Source organism: Corvus brachyrhynchos, unplaced genomic scaffold, assembly GCF_000691975.1.
Source record: "Corvus brachyrhynchos isolate BGI_N302 unplaced genomic scaffold, ASM69197v1 scaffold115, whole genome shotgun sequence".
NCBI classification, from domain to species: Eukaryota; Metazoa; Chordata; class Aves; order Passeriformes; family Corvidae; genus Corvus; species Corvus brachyrhynchos.
In genome coordinates, this window is record NW_008239553.1 from 19,298,693 (window position 1) to 19,323,146 (window position 24,454).

The 24,454-nt window shown below is 35.8% G+C and overlaps 1 protein-coding gene across 1 annotated transcript in view; it reads right to left on the minus strand.

Moving 5' to 3' along the window:
- The window catches only part of HEATR5A (HEAT repeat containing 5A), a 65,106-nt gene that overhangs the window by 12,910 nt on the left and 27,742 nt on the right, over positions 1-24,454 (minus strand). The window contains 16 exon segments of the mRNA XM_008639571.2: positions 1,537-1,716; positions 2,135-2,203; positions 3,385-3,566; positions 4,289-4,528; positions 5,360-5,539; positions 6,402-6,540; positions 11,530-11,699; positions 12,270-12,459; positions 13,550-13,709; positions 14,143-14,333; positions 16,706-16,811; positions 18,194-18,369; positions 18,488-18,558; positions 18,561-18,605; positions 22,786-22,895; positions 23,593-23,692. Of these exon segments, the coding sequence (XP_008637793.1) occupies positions 1,537-1,716; positions 2,135-2,203; positions 3,385-3,566; positions 4,289-4,528; positions 5,360-5,539; positions 6,402-6,540; positions 11,530-11,699; positions 12,270-12,459; positions 13,550-13,709; positions 14,143-14,333; positions 16,706-16,811; positions 18,194-18,369; positions 18,488-18,558; positions 18,561-18,605; positions 22,786-22,895; positions 23,593-23,692 (2,309 nt within the window).

The following is a 24,454-nucleotide window of genomic DNA, read 5'->3' on the forward strand; positions in this document are numbered from 1 at the left end:
AAATTATGTGTTACTTCATGTTAGCAGTAAAGAATGAAAAGTACAGTCTTGCATACTTTGCAAACTTTGGGTGTTACCATCTATAGGTTAATTTCCTAATGCTAATTTCCCTAGATATCTCTCTGGTTATCAAAAAGATAGAATTGAGATGTTTCAGACAAACAGCCCTCTATAGTATCTCCAAAATGCCCCTGGAGGGAAGCTCTCCTCAACTACAAAGGACACATTTAGATGCAACAAATCTCAAGTCAGCTTTGTTGAGTACTAGTCTCCTGCAATTATGATTTCTGTATCTTTTTCATGTTTGCTAGTTGTAGTGGGTTGTCCCAGACCAGCAACTAAACACACACCAAGCCCTTTTCTCACACCTCCCTGCAGCAACAGGATGGGGGAATTCCTTCAACTTCTGTAAACAAGAAATAGGTAAGATTCTAACAGAGAAGGAACTGCCTAGGGCTTAAGTGAAATATTTGTAAATTACAGGTCACAAAAGCTTTTAGGAAGCTCTACAGAGTTTGCTTTGAAGAATTCTAGTGATCTTAATTATAGGCTGGAACAACCTACAGATCTTCATTTCTGACAGTTGAGCCTCACATCTGGTCTGAATTTTGTCCTGGCTTCTGACCAGTGAAAGGTTGTTATATGCTATAAAAAACCTGTTCTTTGTGTAATTATTTTAAATTGATCACAGTACTTTATCTTTTCCTGAACAGATTAAATAAACCAATCTACTTAAATCTCTCAATGTAAGTACGTTTTCAAGACTTTTATTCCCACCTGCTAGCTTGTCTCCAGTGGCTTTCCTATTTTGTCAATATCCATTCTCAAATATGCACACAAAACATTGGCATATTTTTCTACAAATGTTCACATAAAAACTATCTATTGCATACTTTCTCCTCCAAAGTACCTTCCTGGTTATACACTGAAATATCATCCACCTTCAGAGCATGCTCATATTTAGCTGGTTATCAACCATCAGCATCCAAGGCCATCATCACTACTTTCTAATACATATCTTTTGGAGGTGGTGTACACGGTCCACACTTTTGACTTTTAAATATTTAACCTTGCATTTACACATATTAAAACAGGTATTCACATGAGCTGACTTTAATTTAACTAAAGCAGTACTGAACTGACAATATTAATTGAAAAGATCTATTTCCAAGATACAAAATGCCAATAAACAATGAGAAAAATGACACCAATTTAAAATGGTACCACCTTGAGTGGACCATCGCCATAACCACTTATAACATACATTTTTAAATGGACTATTAGAGTATATTAAGGAATTCATATTTTTAAGTATGAGTCATTATTCTTAACGTATAGTATAATAAAACCAGTTTAATTAGCAGTGCTTTTGTCAAGTTTACGAAGTTCATGTACTTTTAGAGGTAGAAAAGCAAAATGATGGGTCAGCACCTTCTATTTAAAGAAGTATGTTAGAAATTCCTGAAAATTCTGTCTGAAAGGTTCTAACTCACCTACCAGATATCAAGACTAATACTGCAGAGCTGTTACACTAACCTCTGCCCAAGCCTTTAGGACAGCTAGTACTTCCATGGTTGAGGTGCTTTCATTATATTGATGATTTTGTGCTTCTTTTCCAGCCTGCACTTTGAGCAAAGAGGACACAAGCAACTGGTGAACCCTTCGAAGGTCATTAAGATCACTTACTACACCACTTGCTATCCAGGCACTGCATACCTAGTGTTGCAAAACAGAAACAATGAGGAACAAGAAAAAACCACCTGTGGATACTCTTTTTTCCATCTGTAAAATTATGAAAACCAGATTTAATTTCTACCAAGATACAGTTACTCTCAGACAATATCAAATGTTAAATGACATCACAGTTTAATATACTTAAGTAGTGAAAACCAAAACATTTGTGGGGTGTCACAAACAACAGCCAAAACTTCAACCGCTACAAAGTCTCTCAAAAGACTTTAAAGTGACAAAAATCTTTGTGTTGTCACAACATAGAGGTGACATTATTTTTTGTGCATGGAGGATTTGAAGTTAGAGGATTTATTTCCTTCTTCTTGTGTTGCATATCACGCAAAAGAAAAAAAGTATTTCAGAGGGTCTATTACCTAAGAGACTTCTGACTTTCAACACTTGCCTGACATGCTTTTGCTGTGACATCAGGAGGAGTTTCGGGAGCAAAGGCAGGCCTAAGTGCTGCTCCAACCTAAAGAGAAGTTATACAACATTTAATACATAGTGAACAATCAACTAAATACTTACTTTTCATAACCAGACTTTGTTACAGTTTTCCTTTATAAAGCATAGTTCCTTAGTCATTTTTTCACAGACTGTTTCGGTGAAATTAAAGAGCAAAGAAACACTTAAGACCCTCTAAAGCTGAGATTCTATTTATGGAACTTCTGAACAAGATTTTAGGAAGTCATTACTTAAGCCCAGAAAATTTATATAACCTTTTTCTGGATTACTATGATATTTTTAAGGAAAAAAAAAAGATTTTTAACAGTTTCACATCTCCTGAACATATATGAAACAGCTGATGAGATCTGTGCACAGTATTAGCAGAAACACCTTAAAAGTACTGAAGCTTAAAAGGAAAATTATCAGCTTTACTTGTGACCTGCTTGATGGTTTTAGACAGCAAGGACAGATGGCTTATTTTTTTCCCTTGATAGCTTCAGACTAGACCATAGCACTTCTTTCCCACAAAGGAGTGCCAACAAAATAGAATTATAATGGCAAAAGCAAGATCAAAGTAGGTTAGGATGTCTTCAGTGTCAGGATCTCTCCAATTCTATGAGAGAAAGTGATCTGACCTATTCAGTGCCTGCTAGAAATTGAAGCTGTATGAGGCTTAACACAGCTGTCTGTCATATTTAACCCAAGTGTGGTCTGGAATGCAAAATGACTAGGACATGTTTTCTGTAAATCTAAACCAAGACTTAACTCAAACGAACCTTATGAGTACAATCTACATTTCTACCTCTTCTAGCTTATTTATTGGCCAAGATCTCAAAATGTGATGGCTGCTGTGCAAAGGCTACTTATTTCTAAGCTGAGTTTAAAATTATAGTTATTCCTAATATTTCTTCCGATACTTTCACACCCTGAAACCAATGCTTTCTAAAAAAACCCCACCAATGATCTATTTTGGTTTTGTTGTGTTCAAGAGGGGAAAACGATGAAACCTGAAAAACTTTGGAGCTGAAAAATTTTATGCCAACTGAAAAGATGATTTCTAAGGAAGTTAAGTCTGAAGACATTAACGATACTTCAGTAACAAAGTAACTGAAACCCAGCTCTGCACCTGCACACTGCAAATGCAAATTTCTTTTAGTAATCGACTGTAACTCTAAACTTTCCTAAGTTATTAGCAATGGTGCTTACATTGGCTTGATATTGCTCCAGGATTACATGACCTGGAAACTCTGGTTCTGGAACACCTGCAAACTTCCGAACAACAGTTTGCAACGTTTGAAGCCCAGAAAGACGAAGTTGATCACTGTGATCTGTGGCAGCTATGAAAGCCATACGGACCAAGTCAGCTAGATGCAATACCAAAAAGTCATCTGAAAACAGAAATTTAAAAAGCAAAATAGTTTTATTAAATTTAAATTTAGACATAATGTGTTTTATAAGACTGTTTCAAATGTTTTCAAAATGTATATTTTACACTTTACCCTAACCCATATCAAGGATTCACTTCAGGCAGCTTACACATACATCAATTTTACTTGGCTACCTTATGTTAGCTGATCTAGTCTGTTTTCCATTTAAATATTAAAAGAAAGTACTTAGAAGAAAGTATAAATATCTTTATGTATGAGACAGATTTTCTAAAAAAGAGTGTTGAGGAAAACACCTCCACATAAACACAGAGAGGTACTGAAAAATGGCACTGTATTTCTACTGGTGATTATGCAAATTATAGAACGGAAAAAAGTGGCATTTTTTTAAGTCATACTCCCAGATACCAAACTGTGATGTTGTAGGCTGGTGCCAGCTATCACTTGTGACTGCCGGTGCTTATTCAGAAACAACACCTTCCTACACATATGCCATAGTACTATAACCAGGAAACTGAGTGTAAATGCTGCAGTAAGATGACATTCTTTTAGCAAATAAAAATTCTCTACACTTTAATGAATACAGGCTTCCAATCAGAGTAATTAAAGGCTTCATTGATTACAAACAACAAATTTATGATTAATTTCATTAAGATGCAAAGAGCTAATACTTATTGTAAACATACTTTGCATTCTATGAAATTCTTCCAGTGCTTAACACATACCTCTTGAATCACGTTGTTTTCTTTCCTGAGCCAAAGTTATGTCAAAATGTGCACTGCCTGCATTTTCACACTGGCTTATAATTTTACAAACACACTCTGCAGCAAAAACTCTGGTAGACCATCGTGGATTTCGGAAAGGATGGAATCTGTCATCATTGTCAGACGTTAATACAGATATATCATCCACTTTGGCAGTTTCCTCTTCTTGAGTGGTATCTATTGATGCTACTGTATTGAAATCTGTATTTAGGACACAGAGGAAAAAAAACCAAATATAATATTCTTCCTTACTGTAACTGAAAACTACAGAAAGAAATCTCTTCAAAGTCTATATCTAGCCTCAAATTCAGAGGGACTTCCTTCAATCTTGGTATCTTAAAGTAAATGTCAGAATTAAAATATAACAAAACTGTCTACATTTGGTTGATATTACTTGCTGGAAGACAAGATCAATACCACAAAAGTAAATTAAGAACTGCAGTGAAAGAAGCAATCCAAAAAACCCCCTTTTAATATGTGTGATGCATTAGAAGCTATAACTATTCCAAATCAAAAAATCTAAATCCAAGAAGTTTTCCTCCTGCACTGCAGGTAAAAAAATTTCCTTTACCCCCGTCAGTATTCAGCACAGTAATAATTTTGTCTGCTCAAGAGTTTCATTATGATATAATAGGTTTGCATCATTCCTATTACTAACAGAAGAACAGATCAGATTATTTTTCTTGCAGGTAATTGCACAGGACTCACAAGCTCAAACGTTTCTGCATTTCCATTTCTGGTAGAGAAATAAGTTAACATTAGGAGTATAAATCACCAAGAATATGAACAGGCAACACATCCTAAGATGTTTACAAGAACTTGTTCAATGGGGAAAAGGCAATCAGAAGAGAGAAAGGCATATTCCTCTGAAGGAACTAAGCTAAAGGATCCAATCTTTCAATATGAATGACGATTATACACTTTATAAATGGCAAACATTCAAGAAACATGAACACTTTCCCTCAGTGACATAGTGTACTGCTGCAGGACTTACTCTGATAGTGTTCTCAACTACAGTGTATTACGACTTACCAGCAGAGGCAGCAAGAACATCTTTACAAAGCTTCAGCCAAAAAGAGAGCTTCTCAACTGCCATTGAAGTAAGCATATGAGTCAGAGTCTCTTTGATATCTTGGCACAATCTTGGATCCAATTCTTTGTCCAGCAAGCCCAGCAATGCCCCCTCCAGGCCTATTTCTCTGATGTTCACATCTGCTAAGAACAAAGTCTGTGAGCTGAGTACTCTACATCAGAAAACTGCAGTAATGACAACAGAAAGCCCACTGAAGGTTGCACACAGGGTCTCTTTTGAACAAGTACTTAATAGCCCTAAAATATTTTTGAAACAATTATATTTTTCACTTTAACACTATAGCTAACTTACGAATACAAAAGAAACTTTGAACTTTTACAGAAACATATTAACAACAGGAAGAAAGTTAACCCAGCAAAAAATAAGAAGAATCCTACTCTGAATGTCACAGCATTACCATCACCACAGCATCTAGCTCCTGAAAAAAATTATTTCACTTACCTTACTTAATAATATAATTCTAAAAGAATATTTTAACTTGAAATGGAAGTTAAAGCTATTCTCCAAAAAAGCACAAAAACAGACAAATGGAAATAATTTGTTAAATTAATATGACCGATTTTATTTGACCAATATTACAAATTTTAAGTATCAGCAGTTTTTAAAAATGATTATAGTCTATCTTTTCTGAAAATTTCCAAATGAGCTTGAACTGAAAGCCAAAGTGAAATAACCTTTTAACACCACTCACTCACAGAAGAGCACATGAGGATGAACTAGTGATCACTCTCAGGCCTTTTAGCAAAAAGTTAATACAAGAGCTACTGGCTAGATAGGCTTAGATTTCTCTGGAACTCCCCTTGCATTTCCTCATTTTCTTCATTTTATCATAATTTGGTACTATACAGACAACTGAGGTAGAAAATGTTTTGAGTCTAAGATTTCAAGAATGTAGCAAAGTTTTCACACCCATGGCAAAGTGTGTTTAAAATTCACTGTCAATATGTCAAGCTCTTTGATCTCAAAACTTCAATACACTACCTGGAGTAAAATCTTCTTTGCTCTCTTTCACTAGTGCAACAGCATATTCTGATACTTCAGCAGCTTCTCTTTGCACAAGCTGACGTAAGCAAGCTACCACTGCACGTCTCAGTAATAAGTATGAGCTACAGAGATTCATCTGAAACATGCAAGAAGATACAGTAAGATGGCTAACAAACCTCTGTGGCAATACCTCAGTAAGGCTGGTATTTTCTGAACAACTGCAGCTATGGCAAATCTGTTAAGTCAGTAAACACATAACTGATGCTCTTTTTGCTCAGCTTTTTTTTTTTTAACCCCCAAATGAAAGGCTCTGCAAGTCCTGTAATCAGTTTTACAAACATATCAGAACTTTTAGCATTTTCTCTCCAAAGGCAACTTACAATATTGGTTTGGGGCTGGATCCACCTCTCAACCAGTATTGTACAAAGACCCCCATTAACTTCAATGCCAGGTGACTCATGGTCTCAATGAACAATTAATTCTTTGATTACTGGGTATATGCATAAAATGAGCTTGAAAACTCAGCACAAGTCATCATCAGATGTAACTAGAGAAATGTCAGTGAAACCAAGGGTGAGAGAGTCAATCAGGCTTTAGTAAAAAAGAACTCCATGCATGAAAGGAACTTCATAAGAAAGGGCAAAGAGAACACTGCTGCAGCTTCATTGGAAAAAAAACAAAAACTATATATTCAGTTTACATTAAATTATGTTTTAGAGAAGGTGAGAGAAAGGGTGAGAGTTACTGGTGAATGTATGACACTGAGACAGGTCAACTCTCCTGAGCAGTCTCTAGCAAAAAAGTTCATAGCACCATCATATTTTAACACCAACAGGCCAGTGTGTGGGTTATTTTACTGGAAAATGCATGATCATAGATTCTCTATCACTGGAACAAGGAAAAAACACTTAAAAAACACAAGACATAGCCTCAAGGGTTTTTTGTTAGAGTGGAGCTTTCTGTTTTTTATTTGCTTCTTTCAATTTTAAGACAATCCTGAAGGGAATCCTAGAGATACGATAAACTAGCTGTGTGGTCAGGCAAGATGGCTACAACAATTTTTATGCATCTTCTTCTAAATTAATCTTAATTTATCATAAAAAAATTGTTCTCTACAACAAGCAGTTGTGTACCCTTAGCTGTTACCATCCTTAAATAGAGCTGAATGTCTTCTGCAGGAAAACCTTGCATTAGGCTGTGCTCCTCATTTGTCAGCAAGAGGCCAATATATGTTAGTCAAAATGACTAATATATATTAGTTAACATATGCTTAAAGAAAGCAACTTAAGGACAAAAAGAATAAGCACTACAGAATTTCAGCTTTGGTAGATTAACAAAACTCAGCTTCCTCTTTGGAATTTCTATGCATGCACATGAATCTAATATACTCTGAGTTACATAATTAATACACAAAAAGATACACTTTCTGCATAATTCTTCCACAAGGAAAGAAACCTGACACACTTTAATTGCAACTTTAAAAACAAGTGAGACTTTTAATGCAACATTTATGGCAAGCAGGCTACACATTCGAGTTGGACATGCATAAATTCCGTGCTCATTTTTAAAAGGGAAAATCAGAGGGCACAATTGAGGCTACCGAAATAACGCAAGATGCACATTTTTCATCTCTCTCATTCTCCCACATTCTAAGCAGGGGACAGGACTAAATAAAAGACATAAAATGCAAGCATCACATTAAAACTTAAATGTACAAACAGTTCCCTTTCTGTACTTAACACACTAAAAACAGAATTATCCCTCACCAAGCACATAAATGAAATGTATTCCTGCCATCTGCAGAAAGTTAGGAAGGCTCTGGTTAGGATGACAATAAAATATCACTTGACATGCTAAAAGAAATTACATTAAAATGGTTAAAAGGAAAGATAAAAGACGAAATAAAAACACCACTGCAAACTGCAAAAGGATTAACAAGGCACAGGGACCTACCAACACAGAATTATCCAACAAGATTTCCTGCACAAAAACAAACGACAACCAGTCATGACAAAACCAAAATAGATATCACAGTGATATCAACCACACAAGGAGACTGTAACATGTAAATTCAGCATATAATAAAATTCAGAATCTTATCTCAAACATACCAAAAGCCTAATTTGCTTAGTTCATTTCTCTTATTTTTCATGTTGAACACACAAATTCCAATCCAACTGCCCCTAAAATTAATAGTAAAACAGTACCAAGACAACAGGAGAGCATAGCTATTAACATTGTATACTTATTGTGTTTCAAAATATCTTTAATATCTTAGAGCTGAAAACTGGCATTCACTGTGTTGAGGAATACTACATCATAAGCTTACACAGATAAGCTCTTTAGAAGTCTGTGCTCACCTAAGTTAGTTTTAGAGCTAATTTTAGACATGATTAAAAGCACACAATTTGTATTCTGCTGGAGCCAAGAATTCAAATAGCAGGATAAATATGCATTATTGTTAGAAGCCCCATGAAAGATCCGACTGACAAACAGGGAACACTCTCAGAAGCTGAAGAATGGAAGCTAGATAATGACAAGCACATGTACACAATATAAAAAAAAACAAACCACAAAACATGAGCCAGTGAAGCAGTGTGTCCATTGCCTAAGTCATGTTTTACTAGTGCTAGCAAAGTTACAACCTGAACTGTTTAAATACACTGGAGACGAGAACCATCCCGTGCTGTAGGGGCTGGGAAGACAAGTGGAGGAGGCAGCTTGCAGCTGCCTGCACAAGAAATTCTGTTAGCATGCCTAATGAGGGAAAAACGAAATAAAGATGGACAAGAGGGAGGAGAGAGAGGAGAGGGAGGGTTATGAGAGAGTGGAGGGAGGTAAGAGAGGAGGTGAAGAGGAAAGTGGGGGGTAATGGCAGGGAAAATGAGAATTTTAAAAAGGCAAGTTTGAAGGCACAATTTTACAGAATCCTTGGGGAAAGAGGGTGGAGAGAGGAGTTGGTTCAAATACTACTAAAAGAAGTAAAAAAAAAAAATTGCTTGCACATTTGTTTTCAAGATTTTATGAGTGAAAATTCATGTTTCTGTAGATGAAGGGGAAAAAGATCGCTCATCTGGCCTCAGGTTCTTTTCCTCTCCTGTTTTTCTTCCCTAAATAAAGAATGCAACGGTGAATATTGCATGATCTAGGGCCTAACTTTTGCATGCTACCTCCCCTTAAGACTTCAAAATACAATGCAAAGGAGGACCATCACACCTTGTTCTCCAAATTGCAGACATTTAAACTCATGAAGAGTAACTAGCTGAGGGCTACCTTGCAAATAAACAGCACAGTGAAGGGCAGACTTCAGATCCAATAACTTATTCTGCTTCCCTAATGAGATGGTGATTTAGTGGGTGGAAACTACACAGACGGATGTCGAACTTTACAAATGCAGAATTCTGCTTGTGCAATTATCTTCTCACAGACCTGCAAAGCACACACTTGAACCTTGTTTATGACACTCTTCAGAGACATATCGACATTTACTGAATTGTCAGTGCCAGCAACATTGCCAAGTTCATTAGAATGAGAAAAGGTCACCCATGTAATGCCACTGACTCTGGTGGACTCCCCTCCCAGGAAGCCCACAACAGTTTCTGGGATAGAGGGGAACATGCACAGGTGCATGAATGCACACAATCAAGCCACGACCCCTGCTTCTGAATTGACTAATTTACTATTATGAAGTTCATAAACTGCTGCATGAAGTACTTTGAGACAACCTGCAAAAACAATAAAAATCAGTAATATTACATAGACAAGACAACTCTGTCATTACATCCTCTTTATTAGTAGGTACTTAGTATTAGTTAGACATAGAAGCAGACTGTACATGGACTTAGAAATGCTCCCAAACGCTACCACATCCTCCAAGCAAGAGATGGACTGACATGGTTTGTTGTCATTTTATCAATGCAAGAAGAACTATGTTTTATCCAGAGAAGAGAAAATAATTGTTAGTGTATGTTAAAACAAAGAACACTTCAGATTAGTTCCAGCTCTTCTGAAACTAGCATACCCATGTGTATCACAGTGTGGGGCAGAAAAACCTACTTCAGTTTTTCCTAGCTCCCACAATCATGTTTCCAGTCCAACTAAATAAAGAAAATGTAAGGAATCTAAACCTTAAACAAAATTAATATATGTTCAGTATCAATACACAAGTGCTACCCAATGGAAGATGTGAATAAGAACTGTGTGGAAATAGATGAGATTAAAACAAAATCCTACCACATCTTACTGTCTGGGTTTTTCTGTCTCTCTGACTAACAGTGAGACAAGATGGTCTTATTGAAAAAAAACCCTCCAAAACCCTCCAACCAACACCCCCCTAGCTAACCCCCCCAAATCCACCAAGGCTAATAGCCACCAGAAAACTACTTTTTTTTTTTTTTTTAATAGAAGTAAGTACTTCAGAACAGCAGCTATTCAAAGACAAAGAGATACTGTGTGAAAACAAACCCCCCAAAAAACCCCAGATCCCACCCAGCAAATAAACTCCTCCATCTCTTTGTCAAACAGGGCTGAAAAAGTCTTGTTTATTTTTTCCAAAGACCTGATTTGACTATTACTTACGTAAGTGTTAGAAATTTTTATACTGACTGCCAAGATGTCAGAACACTGAAGCATTAGTACCACAGAAATTACAAAACAGAGAAATCTACAATTTTTCAGCATCATGAAAAAACAAAATGAAACAAAACAATTCCCAGTAATTATACACAATTTTTTTTTTAATCAATCCTTCAACCAAGACACAAGAAGCAGCAGAGGGAAAAAATTTGCCAACATAAAACAGCTGGTAAAAATCCAGCAAAAAGTTGTATTGAATGGTATACCCTGCCAGACAACTGGTCTTAATAAGAACAGCAGATTGCACTTGCAAACAGTTCAGAAGGCCAAGATTTCTACAGAATGTGCTCATCTTGTAAAGGGGAAGCAGGAACTGAGGAAAAAATGAAGATATATAGAATACTTGCCTGTAGGAGAACACGAAACACCTCACGCCTACGCAGTGATCAGTTTCTCTGCTTAAAGGAACATCTCCATTTTTTAAGTGTTTATGAAAAATATGAACAAATTTTAAAATACAAGGAATATAAACTAGTAAATATATACTCACACAGAGGCAGGTTACAAGGTTAGACAAGTTGACGTGTCGAGGAGCAAACATGTGGAGCTGCTGAAGGCAAGAGATGGCTTGAGCTTGAACAAGGCAGTCAGGATTATCCTGCATCACTGCACAGCCCAAAAGGCAGGAAGTTCTTAAGGCTGACACTGTTGTACTGCTGCCTATATTGAGAATAAAGAAGGTAGGGTGGTTTTTTTGTTTGGTTTTAAAACATATCTATTTTTAATAAACCAGATAACCTGTCTTTTTCCCAAGCCAGCCATAATGTTCATCCTCCTAAAGGATGATCCTTGTATCTGTGCCATACTTTGATACCAATGAGTAGTGATCACATTGCTCTCTGGTGATTTAGATGCAAATTTTAAATGTCTGCATCATAACTAAGACATAGACGGGTACCTAACTCTTGAAATACGAACACCTTCTGTTCTCATGCTAGAATTATAAGATGCAAGAATGTAAGAACTGTAAAATGTAAAATTCATGTAAGAAATTTCAGCCCAAGGCAAGGCTTGGAGAACCAGTTCAAACAAAGGAAATGCTATTTCGGAAAGCTAGCAGTCATGTCATCTTGGTTGCATAAAGTCATGGCCTATGAAATACTGTCTTACAACTATGCAAAGAAACTTAGCATCTGCTTACTTGTTACAGGGCAATCACACACATTCAAACAATGTTTAGCAATTCAGTTGCTACAGCAAACAAAGTTGACACTTTTTTATGTTATATACCTTGCAACTCAGGGCCCAGAGTGGTAATAAGTGTATTTAAACAACGACCAAGGCTTTGATGAACTTCAGCGTAAGCAGGAGGCACATTCAACAACAACATGAGAACAAGAGATAAGGTAGGTTCCACATGCACATGATACAAGGGCCCAGCTAAATCTACTATTAATGACAGAGAGTGTAGTGCCCATGCCTGTAAAATAAGAGAAGCAGTCATGTAATGTCCATATGATATACATAAGACCTTTTAAAAATTTGATAGTTGAAAGTGTAATTCAGTAATGAAGTGTAATAGAAGTTGCACTTCTAGGTTCCAAAGGAACAAATAGAGAGGTTATACACAGAAACTTTATGAATCTGATGTTGAATAAGCCATTTTAAATATTTTACAAGGAACTGTATGTTGTGCAATGAAACAACCAGTTTAAATTTGTCATGGTTAATAAACAAAAAATTGAATGTAATAGTAAATGAGTTTAACAGTGATTATTATTCCTTAATTATATTCTATTACTTAAAAATTTCTTACAGTTCCTTGTGCAAGAACAAAATTGTGAAAAAATACTAGAGTTGCTGAAACAACCAACTGCTGAAACTGTCACAGTTACATTGCACCAATGTCAACAAACAGTTCTTCTTTGTGCAAAGATACTGCGGAAAAAGCTTTAAAAATTCTTTAACTGATATTTAGACAAACACATTAAATACACTCAATGTCTCTTAAAGCTATTCTGACAGATAACAGTTTTAGCCACAGAGAAATAACATTAATTAGTCTTCAAAATCTCTTGCCTTACTCAAGAATGTATATCCACCAAGTTCTACAGCATTTAGGCTACAAATCCCTTTTATTTACTATATGACCTTTCAACAAAAAATGCTGTGAGGTAAACACTGTAAAAGAGACAAAAACTGATACCAAAAAAAAGAAATCCCTCATCAACAAAAACCCTAGGTACTATCTAATCAAAGTCAAGATATAGGTGAATATGAAACTAATCAATCCCTAAAACATTAGGTACTGGTTTTGGTGAGCCTTATCAGTCTCACAGATCACTGAATAAGAACCTCCCACATCTCATCATAGTTCTTGCTATGGAAGATGTTGAAGGTGGATTTTGAGCAGGGACTGTCTTCTACATTGCCTTTGTTGCTCCAGCCATTACCTGTGAGGTATGCCTATGAGGCTGTGAAGTGTTATTCTCACAAGAAAAAGAATCTTAAACTCCAGAATATAATTCACTTAATTTGTAACATAACTTTTTTATGTAAGTGACAAGTACCTGTACATCAGGAGAAGTACTGTCCTGAGACAAAGTATAAAGGATTCCAACACATGCATTCAGGTGCTGAGTAGAACCTATTCCTCCTAGGTACCTATACAGACATCCCAGAGCCAAAGAATGACCTGTTCTTGATACCACATCCCTAGCAGATTTAAGCCTATTAATTGAAAGAAAACTGTTAGTTTAATCACCACGACTCTTACTACGTAATAAGCACATCTACAAATGAAATTTCTGGTATATAATCAGCAAAAAATTTTATTTGATACTATTATATTTCCAAAATTCTAAGTTCATGCATTGTCTCTTATCTGAAGAAAGTACCAAAAGTATTTTAGATACACTTAAATGATGTTGCTAGAACAGCAGCTGATTTAATTAATTTGAAAGTCTACATGCTTACTTAGATAGTCTTACACTAAAAAATACATGCAGAACTCAGGCAGTGCTTTTTCCTGTTAATTTCTGAAGTGACATCAAATTCACAAAGGAAAACAGCTTTTAAAAACTATCATAATAGGTGTCAGGTAGATTTCTCAAACACTTTTATAAACTCAACTAGTATCTTTTCATGCTTATTTTGAACTTACTTGTCAAAACTGAGTTGCGCTAATCCAGCAGTGAAGGCACTGTCAGAAACCACCTGTGCCAACCTGGCCAAACACTCTGCAGCAGCACATCTTAGAAGTGGATTACTGCTTTCCAAGGCACCCATTACCAACATCAGGGCAGATCTTCTAACTTCTTCTGAACCTAAACTTCCCTTGCAGTTAGCCAAATGCTAAAAATAGACATTAAATATATTAAACAGTTAGACAATAATCAGAGTGTGCTTTTCTGTCAGTCATGCAAAAAATACAAGACCTGTAGAAGGATTTTGATTTTCTTCCCCTTTGTCTGAGGAATTCCTCTCTTTTAATGTGCTGGTTTGAGAGTCAGATGTCCAAACCCACATAAGCGTACATCACAGCACAACATCATAGTATCAACATTATGATTTTAGGAAATCCTGGATAGATTGCAGTAGAACCAGATAAACCAACACATTAGAAGAAGAAAACCAGTGAGAACAGAATAACACAAAGAAAAATCTCAGTCCAAAATAAGAGCATGAGCAAAAGCTACAGCAGTTATCTGGATTGCATACTAAATATGCCCCAAATACAAATATTGTACAATAAAAGTTCTTGCCTATTCTGAAAACATTTTGCCTAAGAAGAGAAGAATGAAAACTGCACATGAACAGAGGAAAATACAAATAAAGCACCAGGGAAAATGAACAGATGGCATATAATTATGACATCACTTTATTTTACCAATTGTCACTTTTTTATTTATACAGTAAGAAATACGAAAGAAAATGACAAAGACAGAAATGATACAAACAGAATTTTTCCGTATCTCTCTTATTTGAATGACACTTGTATGGATGCTGGTACACTAGAGTGTACTAGAACAGGTTTCCCTAAAACTAATATTAAAAAAGGAGAAAACTTAAATAGTGATTCCTTTGCACTCAAGAAAGCTATGCCATCACAAAACAATATAATACCATAGAAAACAGGACCGATCACCTTGATTGTTAATCAAAACACAAACTTCTGTGTACTATCCTCGTTTGGACTGGGGTAGAGTTAATTTTCTTCACAGTAGCTAGCATGGTGCCATGTTTTGGATTTGTGCTGAACACAGGGTTGACAATACTGAGATGTTTTTGTTATTGCTGAGCAGTTCTTACACAGAACCAAGGCCTTTTCTGCTTCTTGTGCTACCCCCACCAGTGAGCGGAGTGGGGGTGCACAAGGAATTGGGAGGCAACACAGCTGGAATAGGTGACCCCAACAGACCAGACCGAGATTCCATACCACATGGCTGTCAAGAGGTAGTTGTTTAGCATAAATAAGTTTTAAGTACAATGAGCTACATAGAGGTAAAACACTCAGTGATTTAGGATGTTGCTTGCCTAGCTTTACTGGCTCAGCATGAGTAGCTGGATTAGATGATGCCTTAGGCCAATAGCTCTGAACTTACACCTAGAGATGTTTTTGTTTGGAATGGAGTTAATTTTCTGAGTAATTTTCCTAGTAGCTGGTACAAAGCTGTGTTTTGTCTTTAGTACCAGAACACTGATAACACACTGATGTTTTGATTGTTGCTAGGTAATGTTTATCTTAAGACTAGGGGTTTTTAAATTTTCCATGCTCTGCCAGAGAGCAGATGCATCAGAAACACAAACCAGAAGATCAGGAGACTACAGCTGGCAGCAGAAGCTGCAATTCCTCAAGAACCACCTACCTGCACAGACACAGGGAAAGAACCCAGTAACATATTAGAAGACCCCTTACCAAAAATCACCACTGGACCCAGAGACACATGCAAGGCACATAAAGAGCATATGAAGGGTAGGTGCATAAATCATAAGGGTATAATTGCCTAGGGATTTTTGTTCTGAGTACTTCAGAGACACCCAGCTTGAGCTGACCTGCTGCTGTATAACTCCATTAAATAACTTGGTTTTATAAATCTGACGCCTGACACTCCGCTACGGGAAACCCAGAGTTAAGATGGAAGAAGGAGGAAGCACACCAGAGAGCGAGTGTATGTGACAACAAGGAGACGAAGGGGACACCTGTCTGCTCACTGGGGCTGCCCACTGCAAAGGGGTTCCTGTCCCAGCACCTAAAGTCTCAGGTGGTCTGTGTGCGACTCCTTGAACAGTGTGAGAATGCCCCTGCAACAGCTCTTCCTTTAACATGGAATCATGCTCAGCATATAAAGTTGGGAGGAGGCAAGGGAATTTCTGCAGTGATGGTTTTTGTCTTCCCAAGTGACTGTTAGGCAAGATAGACCCCTGCTTTTCTGGCAACAGTTTAACACCTGCCTGCTGATGGGAAGCAGGAAATTAATTCCTTGTTTTGATTTGCTTGTGTGCATGGCTTTTGCTTTCCCTATTAAACGTCTTTATCTCAACCCAGGAGTTTTCTCACTCTTACTCTTGTGATTCTTTCCCCCATCCCACTGTGGGGGGAGTGAGCAAGTGGCTGCATGGCTCGGTTTAAACCACAGCAATTGATGTATTTGAAGCAAGAGATGCTATGGTTTAACAGAGAGAGAGAGAGAGAGAAACAAAGGGGAGAGAGAGAGCAGATTTACCTTTAAGGAAGTAGAAAAGGCTGACACAACATGTAGTTGTACTATTTGTTGTCGAGATCCTTTTGTTTGCTTTATGGAATTCAACAACTGTTCTAACACCTGGAGCCTTAAAAAAAAACAGAAGAGAAACCACAGAATTGAAAATTAAAGAAATAAATAAAGCTTTTAAATTTTATTTTAAAATCCATAACAAAACCTATTTATTATAGAAACAGAGGTAGAATAAATTAACTCCTGAGCATTTTCCTTCAACAGACATCCCTGTCTACTACAAAAAAATCTGCATATTCCATTTCAGAATATGAACTTCCCTATATGAACATGAAATTCTTTTACATTTGTTTCCTTAGACGTATTCATAGACAATAGCTTATATCTAAGTAAGATTAAACAGACATTATTAAAAGGAATATATGGGAATAATGCATTTTGACTTACAATTGAGAAAGGAGGGGGAAAAGGAGAAATAAAATGAAAATGTATTTATCTGCAGCAATTAATTCAGGTCTTGAGAAACAGGTGAAGAAAACCAACCAGCAAGCCGGTGACAGTTGGGGCAAAAAAAAAAAAACAAAGAAAAAAAATCCAAAATAAAAGTAGTCAATGAAGACAGAATGAAGAAGTAAAGGCAGGTCAGAAGAACAAATATATCTTGTAGCAATTTTATTGGCAGGTATTCTCATATACAAACAGCTGCCTGGAACTTACACTAGATCCCAAGCATTCAAAGTTGTGAAGACATCAAGACTCAGGACTCATCAACACTAAACACTCATCCCACACAGGAAACTATAAAACCATCACCAGCAACAGTGATCACGATCTAACAGTTGAGGTCTAACTACAGCTGGCTTTGAAAATATAAGGCTATTTGATTTTAAAGTAACTCATCTGCTCTAAAGCTGCATACAAAATTATTACCAGCAGCACACAGAAGAAGCAACTGCATGCAAAAATCTTCAGGAATTTTATGCTTTAGCAATCAGTGTGCTTATAAATGTGAAACAAACCAAAATGCCATGTATGCAGCGAGAAAAAACACAGACAAAAAACCAAGAGAAGTTTTTGATGTCTTTTAAGCATTCTTGTACCTTGACAGAACTGTGTTAAGACACGCTCTATTATTTCTTCCCATCCACTTTTTATAAAGAATGTATTATGCATTAAGCACCACAAAAATTGTGTAATAGCTCTCCAAATAGCTTCCATTTTGATCTGGCTATAAAAACAAAACATTATTTTTCTTGGTCCACGGAATTTGCTATGACAGTAACCTCCTGCTGGATGTGCTTTTTTGTTGTCAGTAACCTTAAAGAGAGAAGTCCAATAATGTGGTGGTCTGAATTATGCTATTCAGATGGTCTACAGACTCCACTTAAGCAAAAAAATTTTTTTTTCAGAACTGTTTTCTTCTGCATTCCATGTCAAACACTGTAACCATCTTACAACATCTCCTAAATTCCCCAGCAGTTACAGATACTACTTTACCTGTGAGATTCTGTTATGTGGGAAAACATAACTCCAAAAAGTCGAGTTGCTGCACTGATAACAGATAATGCAGGAGGTAGTGGTTTAGGTAATGAATCCCCTTTTACAAATTTCTCATAAATTGAGTAAGGGTCATACTCCAAGCTGCCGCCAGCTATGCTGTTACCTAAAAGGAGCTGTAAGAAGCAAAAAAGTGATAGCCATATTTTTGACCAAGTCTAAATGAGTACTGACCCAAATAACTACAACTGTATGAAAATGCAATAATACCTTTATAATAAAACCAAAAAGTACCTGCTCTTCAATAAATCGGTGGTCAGTCTCCTGCAGTAGGGGACCGAGTAAAAGGCGATCGTTCTCATGACAAAAGTCAAGTCAGTCACTAACTCTTTTAGAACAGCACTGAAATTTCCTTTAAATTAAAGAAAAAATATTCAAAACACTTCATTAGCTACTTGCCACAAGCAATTTTGGGAGCAATATATTCATCCTGAAATAGTAACATCCATCTAACATTTCCCTTTAGTCTTCAAACAGTTAATTAGAGAAGACTCTCTGTTAGAGGGGAAACCACAGAGCAGTACCTGACATAAGCAAGCTAAGCACCCACAGCAATCTAGAAGCTGAAAACCAGAGAGTTTTACCTTTACAGAAGGCATAATGCCATACAACTGATAATTCAATAAATTAGTTACATTTACAAATAAATTAAAGGGGGAAAGGCAGTTATGAACATAGCCATATTTTCTTCTACTTCCTGAAAATTAATGCCACAGAAGGTATTACATAATCACAAAGGGATACTTGGACTTGGCAAGCAGAAGTAGTTTAAAACATCCATAGGTTTGATAAGTAACCAAAAGCTGATTAATGCAGTGCCCTATTTTAGGAGTTTGCATGCAAAAACCAAAGCAGGAGGAGTTTACTGTAGGTTACATTATGATAAATTACACTGGTAGTTAAAACTTTCACATATTTTTGCACATAATACTGCTGACAAGGCTGTACATAATACTACAACACTGGGCACTTTGAGTCAGACTACTGAGGTTATTAAAACAGGCTTTGTAGTGAGAGAACATTTCCAGTGCTGAACCACATGTGATGAGAAAGGACTGGTTTGTAATTGCGGTGAAGAACACTGCAAAACTGATTTTAAAGAATGTACACAGTCTTTATACAAGTATTACATAAGAATTTACCTCCAGAGCATTAAGACTGAAAAGTCAAGTCCTCATGAATTGGGAAATATCAGCACTAAGATGCGGAGAGGGGAGAAGGACAGGAGCTTAACTCCACATATCCAATTCCTCGCATTCAGTTTTGTTGTTAGTTGACCACACAATTACATGTTGGCACTGCAGTTGCTCAAAATTTTTCAACACATGGAAGTTCCAAAAAGTGGGTCAACACAGTTATCAGCACCTCATGAGCATGAGCAGAGTTATTAGTATAGTTGGAGCTGGTAGCTGCAACCAGCTATTTAACCCTTCCTGAAAACAGAATCTATTCTGAGAAGCTGACTTGCTCTCCCCTACCTGTCAAACTCCTATCAGCATGTCTCCCCTGCAGGCATCTGTTGCTTTGCCTGCCTCCCTGACTAATGAAGCAAGTATGTAATTTTCCCAAAGTGCTTTACTCAAATCTTAATGCAAAATGTTTGCACTATCACATATATTGCAAGGCGTACAGATAATGTGTGAGAGGAATAGAAATTGAGCCTTTAAAAAAACCATGATACTGAAAAACTAGAAGCTGTTTTTTCATTATTAGTCATCACAACAAAATTTCTTTTAAAAAATCCCCTTCCTATGAAAAAAAACCAGTTTTTGAAATAAAATTTCATGGAGATATCCAGCATTTTTTAACCAAATGAACATTTATTTTAGTCCCAGACAGTTGGCAATCCTCAAGACTTCAAACAATATTACCCCAACGTAAAGCAGTTCAAAATTTTAAGCCAGAATGCAGTTTCAGCATTCTAGCTATTAATCTCATGCTATTAAGAAAGAAAAGTGAATGCTTGTATTCAATTTTATGGTTTAAACAGTGGAACATAACAAGCACAAAAAGCTGAAGAATGGAAAGAACCCTAATGAGTTGTCTGACAAAACATATTAATTTCAGACAACACGAAACATCAAGAAATCTAATAGAATTCAAACTACTGAAATTATTTTTGTGGAATTTTCAATTTGGACAATATCAAACTTTTTATATTAAGTCACAAGGAATAAATGTTTAGCCTCAAAAACATGAGCACATTATAATCAAAAATTAATGACACATGAAAATGATCACAAATACGACTTGTCATCTTAGAAACACAACCAGCTTTCCCCAGCTTTAACAAGTTCATACTTTGGAGCAGATAAATTACAGGTCTTAACCATTCACACACGATGGAAGACAGCAACTAAAACATGTTAAATGTATTTCACTGATGTTCAAGTTTACCTAATATGTTCTTCTCATATCTGTTATTGCTGAAATAATGCAAAAAATCAGTTATGATTCGTGTACACTCATGGTAGAATTTTGCAAAATTCTGCTGGTTGAGCAGAGATGATTTTGAGAGATGACAAAGCAATAAAAGGAACATCAAAGAGGCAGAAAGTGAGTAGGAAAGGACCAAACAGAGCCTAAACAAGTCATAGTATCTCAGGCCTCAGAAATCTAAAGGCATGAATTGACAGAGAAGCTTGGGTATATGAATAGTCTGTTTTCAACTGTTTATTTTCTTGGGTATTTTGTTTTGTTCCTCTTGTACTAAAGAAAACAAGCTTTGCACATTATTTGCAAATACTAAAAGCTTGAATTACAACTCCTGGTATATGTTTCGATCACCAATTTTCTTAAAAAGAAGTAACTTACAGATTTCTATCATCTGGCTAACTACCTGAATTGAAGAAAGTAAATAGAAAAGAAATAAAACCATGAAGAGGTGAAAGCTTCTCTGTCACTCTGAGCCATGTAAAATGTGCCATGCTGTGCAACACAACAGTACTAATTATAATAACTAAATTTAGACACTGAAAAAAGCATTCTGAGTTTCATAGTGACAATCTTTCCCCAAACAATGTATTTTTAAAATTCCCAATATTTGCAAAGACATACAGCTTCTGCATGAAGCTATCCTACTGGAAATATTATGGAAAGAATGGTATTTGTTTCAAGTTTTACCTTAGAAACTTTTCATCGCATTTTTAAATGATGCACACTTACATGTTAAAATATATAAAAATAAGTTCTAGCAATGTATGTACTTCCATTCCTTCCCCACTCTCAAACTGCTGTATTACACATGGGTGCACACCTCTGAGACTATACCTGTCAAATTACTGTTTTGATTCTAAGGCTATTTTCAAAGCTTTCAGGGGGGTGTCAACTTATTTGTAAAAAACTTATCAAGCTTTTTCTTTATTTGTTGGATCTAGAATGCAGCATCCTCAGCTAGGCTGCTCTCTCACAAGAGTTATATTTTGCAGGTCACACTGTAAAACACCGTATATTTTCAATGAAGTTAGGACATAGGCAAAAATCCCAAACACACCAAGAAACTGCCAAACCCAGCCATACCCAAATGTTTGTATTCTATGACATGTTGCTCCTGTATTCAAGAACAAAAGGAATAACTTGGTCTCAGGGACAGCGGTGCAATCTTCAGTCACAAGTGAGTATTGTAGACTATGCTTCATTACACAGAGACTTCTAATGTGACAACAGCTTTTAAGGCATAGGTTAGGGATTTGTCCCGATCCTCTTAGCAGTTGCCACTAGATGGAGCAGATTATTTGAATAACGATTCCCTCCAAGATACAGAGGACACAGCTAACTTAGAGCGTGTTGCTCCATGTTGTTTCTGTCCTGAAGAATACCCTGTACTTCTCTTTACAGCTGTCAAAACACTATAGTTCCTTGCTGCAGTCCATACACTACTGTATGGCAAATGATTTAAAGATAACAAAGATAATAAATATTTTAGCTGAAAAGTTAGACCCATCCAACTACATTGCATATTTAATGGTTTAGAGGCCTAGACTCTTTTTGTTATGTTCTCCTATAAAAATTAAGTCAATCCCCAGATTTTGTTGAAACTGTTCCTTAAATACAAACCTTTTATCCACAATCTGCACAGGATCAGATTAATATGTCTGTAATATATGCTTAGTTAAATCAATTAATTTGAATTCTTTCAGTGGTCTATATGCAATTAGTTTAAGCTAAAGTTACACCTTTGGGAATTAGGATTCAAGGGAAAAGTAAAGCAGGCATCAAAGAAAAGAAATTTTTCAACTAGTTTGAAATTGAAACGATGACTAACTTCAAGTGTCAACCAAAAATAGAGCAAAAGCGTCTCTTTGTAACAGAGGTCTGTATTTGTATTAGGAAAAGGGAAAAAAGATCATGAACACTAGCTTTTCAAAACCACTGTGACTTTGCTACAATTCATCAAACTTATATAGAGGGAATAAAATTTGTTTTTTAGAAAAGGTGGAACTAATCTTTGCTGGCTGAATGTGTGTTGGACAAAAACTTAAAAATGAGCCCATGGTATTTTAATGGATTTCTCTTTGTATGGAAATACGTACCTTCGTAGGCCTTTGGGGGCAATACTGCTAGTAATTCATAAAGTTTATGTCTGTAAACCGTTGATGGTGTTTTTAAGGAATTTCCATGTGATTTGTATATTGAAGAAAGCCTTAAAATATAAAAAGCATGTCAGAGATGGTAGGGACTTTAAGTTTTATGTAACACCCCAGTTTCATTTGTACCGCTCTACTGAATGCTTTTAAAATCTATATATATTAGAAGTACAGTTTTGATTTGCATAACTAATAGTAAAAGGAAACTGATTTATTTCACATATTCTGAAAAAATGTCTTTTGACCATTTCCAAGCGTTATTTTTATTTAATACTAGAGAAATAAACAAGCTTTCTATTTCCTTTGATTGTACCTATATTTATGACATTATTGTGGATATATTTCTCTAAGTTAGAGCTTAGAGCCCAAATGCATTGAATTGTTCTATATTCCAAAGGCAAAAGTTTAAAAACTATAAAACCCTTTCCAGCTTAGATCTGAAATTAAATACAGAAAATATACATGTCTAAAAGATGTTTTTCCAAGCATATTACTGAACTTGGATTCTTATTTTATAAAAAATAATGGTATATAAATGAAAACGTGCATGTTTAATTTAAAAAGCAGTATATAAAAACTAACTGAAAAAACCCTTGCAAGAAAGTTTTCCTTAGATTTTTCACATGACACTGGAATCTGCAAACACAAACTCTGATTTTTGTCCCTTGAAAAGAAAGTTCTTTAGAAAGTGCACTAATCAAATACAGAAGATTACTCTAGCTTTTCAAATAACACTTTTATATACACACTTACTGTGTCAATAAATCAACAGCACTTGGGAGAGGAGGAAGAAGTCTCTGAACAACTTCATCCGTAAGAAGACCAGCACAGTGCGAAACAAAGCTTTTAATAGCTAGAAAAGGAATTGGATTTCAACTTACTTAGTGTGAGTTATATTGAAAAAAAAAATCACATTAGCAAAGTAATTACATTATCACATCACTAATATTGTATAAAAGTAGAAGAAAATAAACAAAAAAATACTTTGGCCAATAAATGAAAAAACTGATAAAAATCTCAAATGAAAAAAGTCAGATGCACCCTTTTGGTGTGTCAGCTTGGACATTCATACCCTGACTTTTAATTGCATACATAAATGCAATTATTTTTTGCCTTTTGTTATGAACTAAGTGATCGTATATAACTCAACTTCATGATAATTCTATAATAATAATAAAAAGAGAATAGGAGGATGATCAGGTGACCTACTGCTTACTTCACTAGTTTTCCATTAAAATTTAGTTCAATTACTGTTCTTTAGGAACCATTAATATGTATATATGTATATAATTTACAGAAAACTAAATTTGAGTTTTATTTTCGAAAGCATCTAGAGAATATATTGTATTAAGTACCTACTTTCTAAAGAAAAAAGATTTAAAGGTTAATTGTTTAGGTAGTTCTAAAATGAAATTACTATTGAATTCCACACTTTGTGATACATCTTAATAGTGAGAGAGAGGGGTGATTACTGTATCAGGGTTTACTGGAAAGCAAAGTACCCTTTAGTACTCTAGAATACAAGACTGAAACACATTAAGTATTTGAAGATCACTGGAGCAACTTCTTGGAAACCCAAATTCACAGTATTTCATGATTAAAAATTGCAACCTAC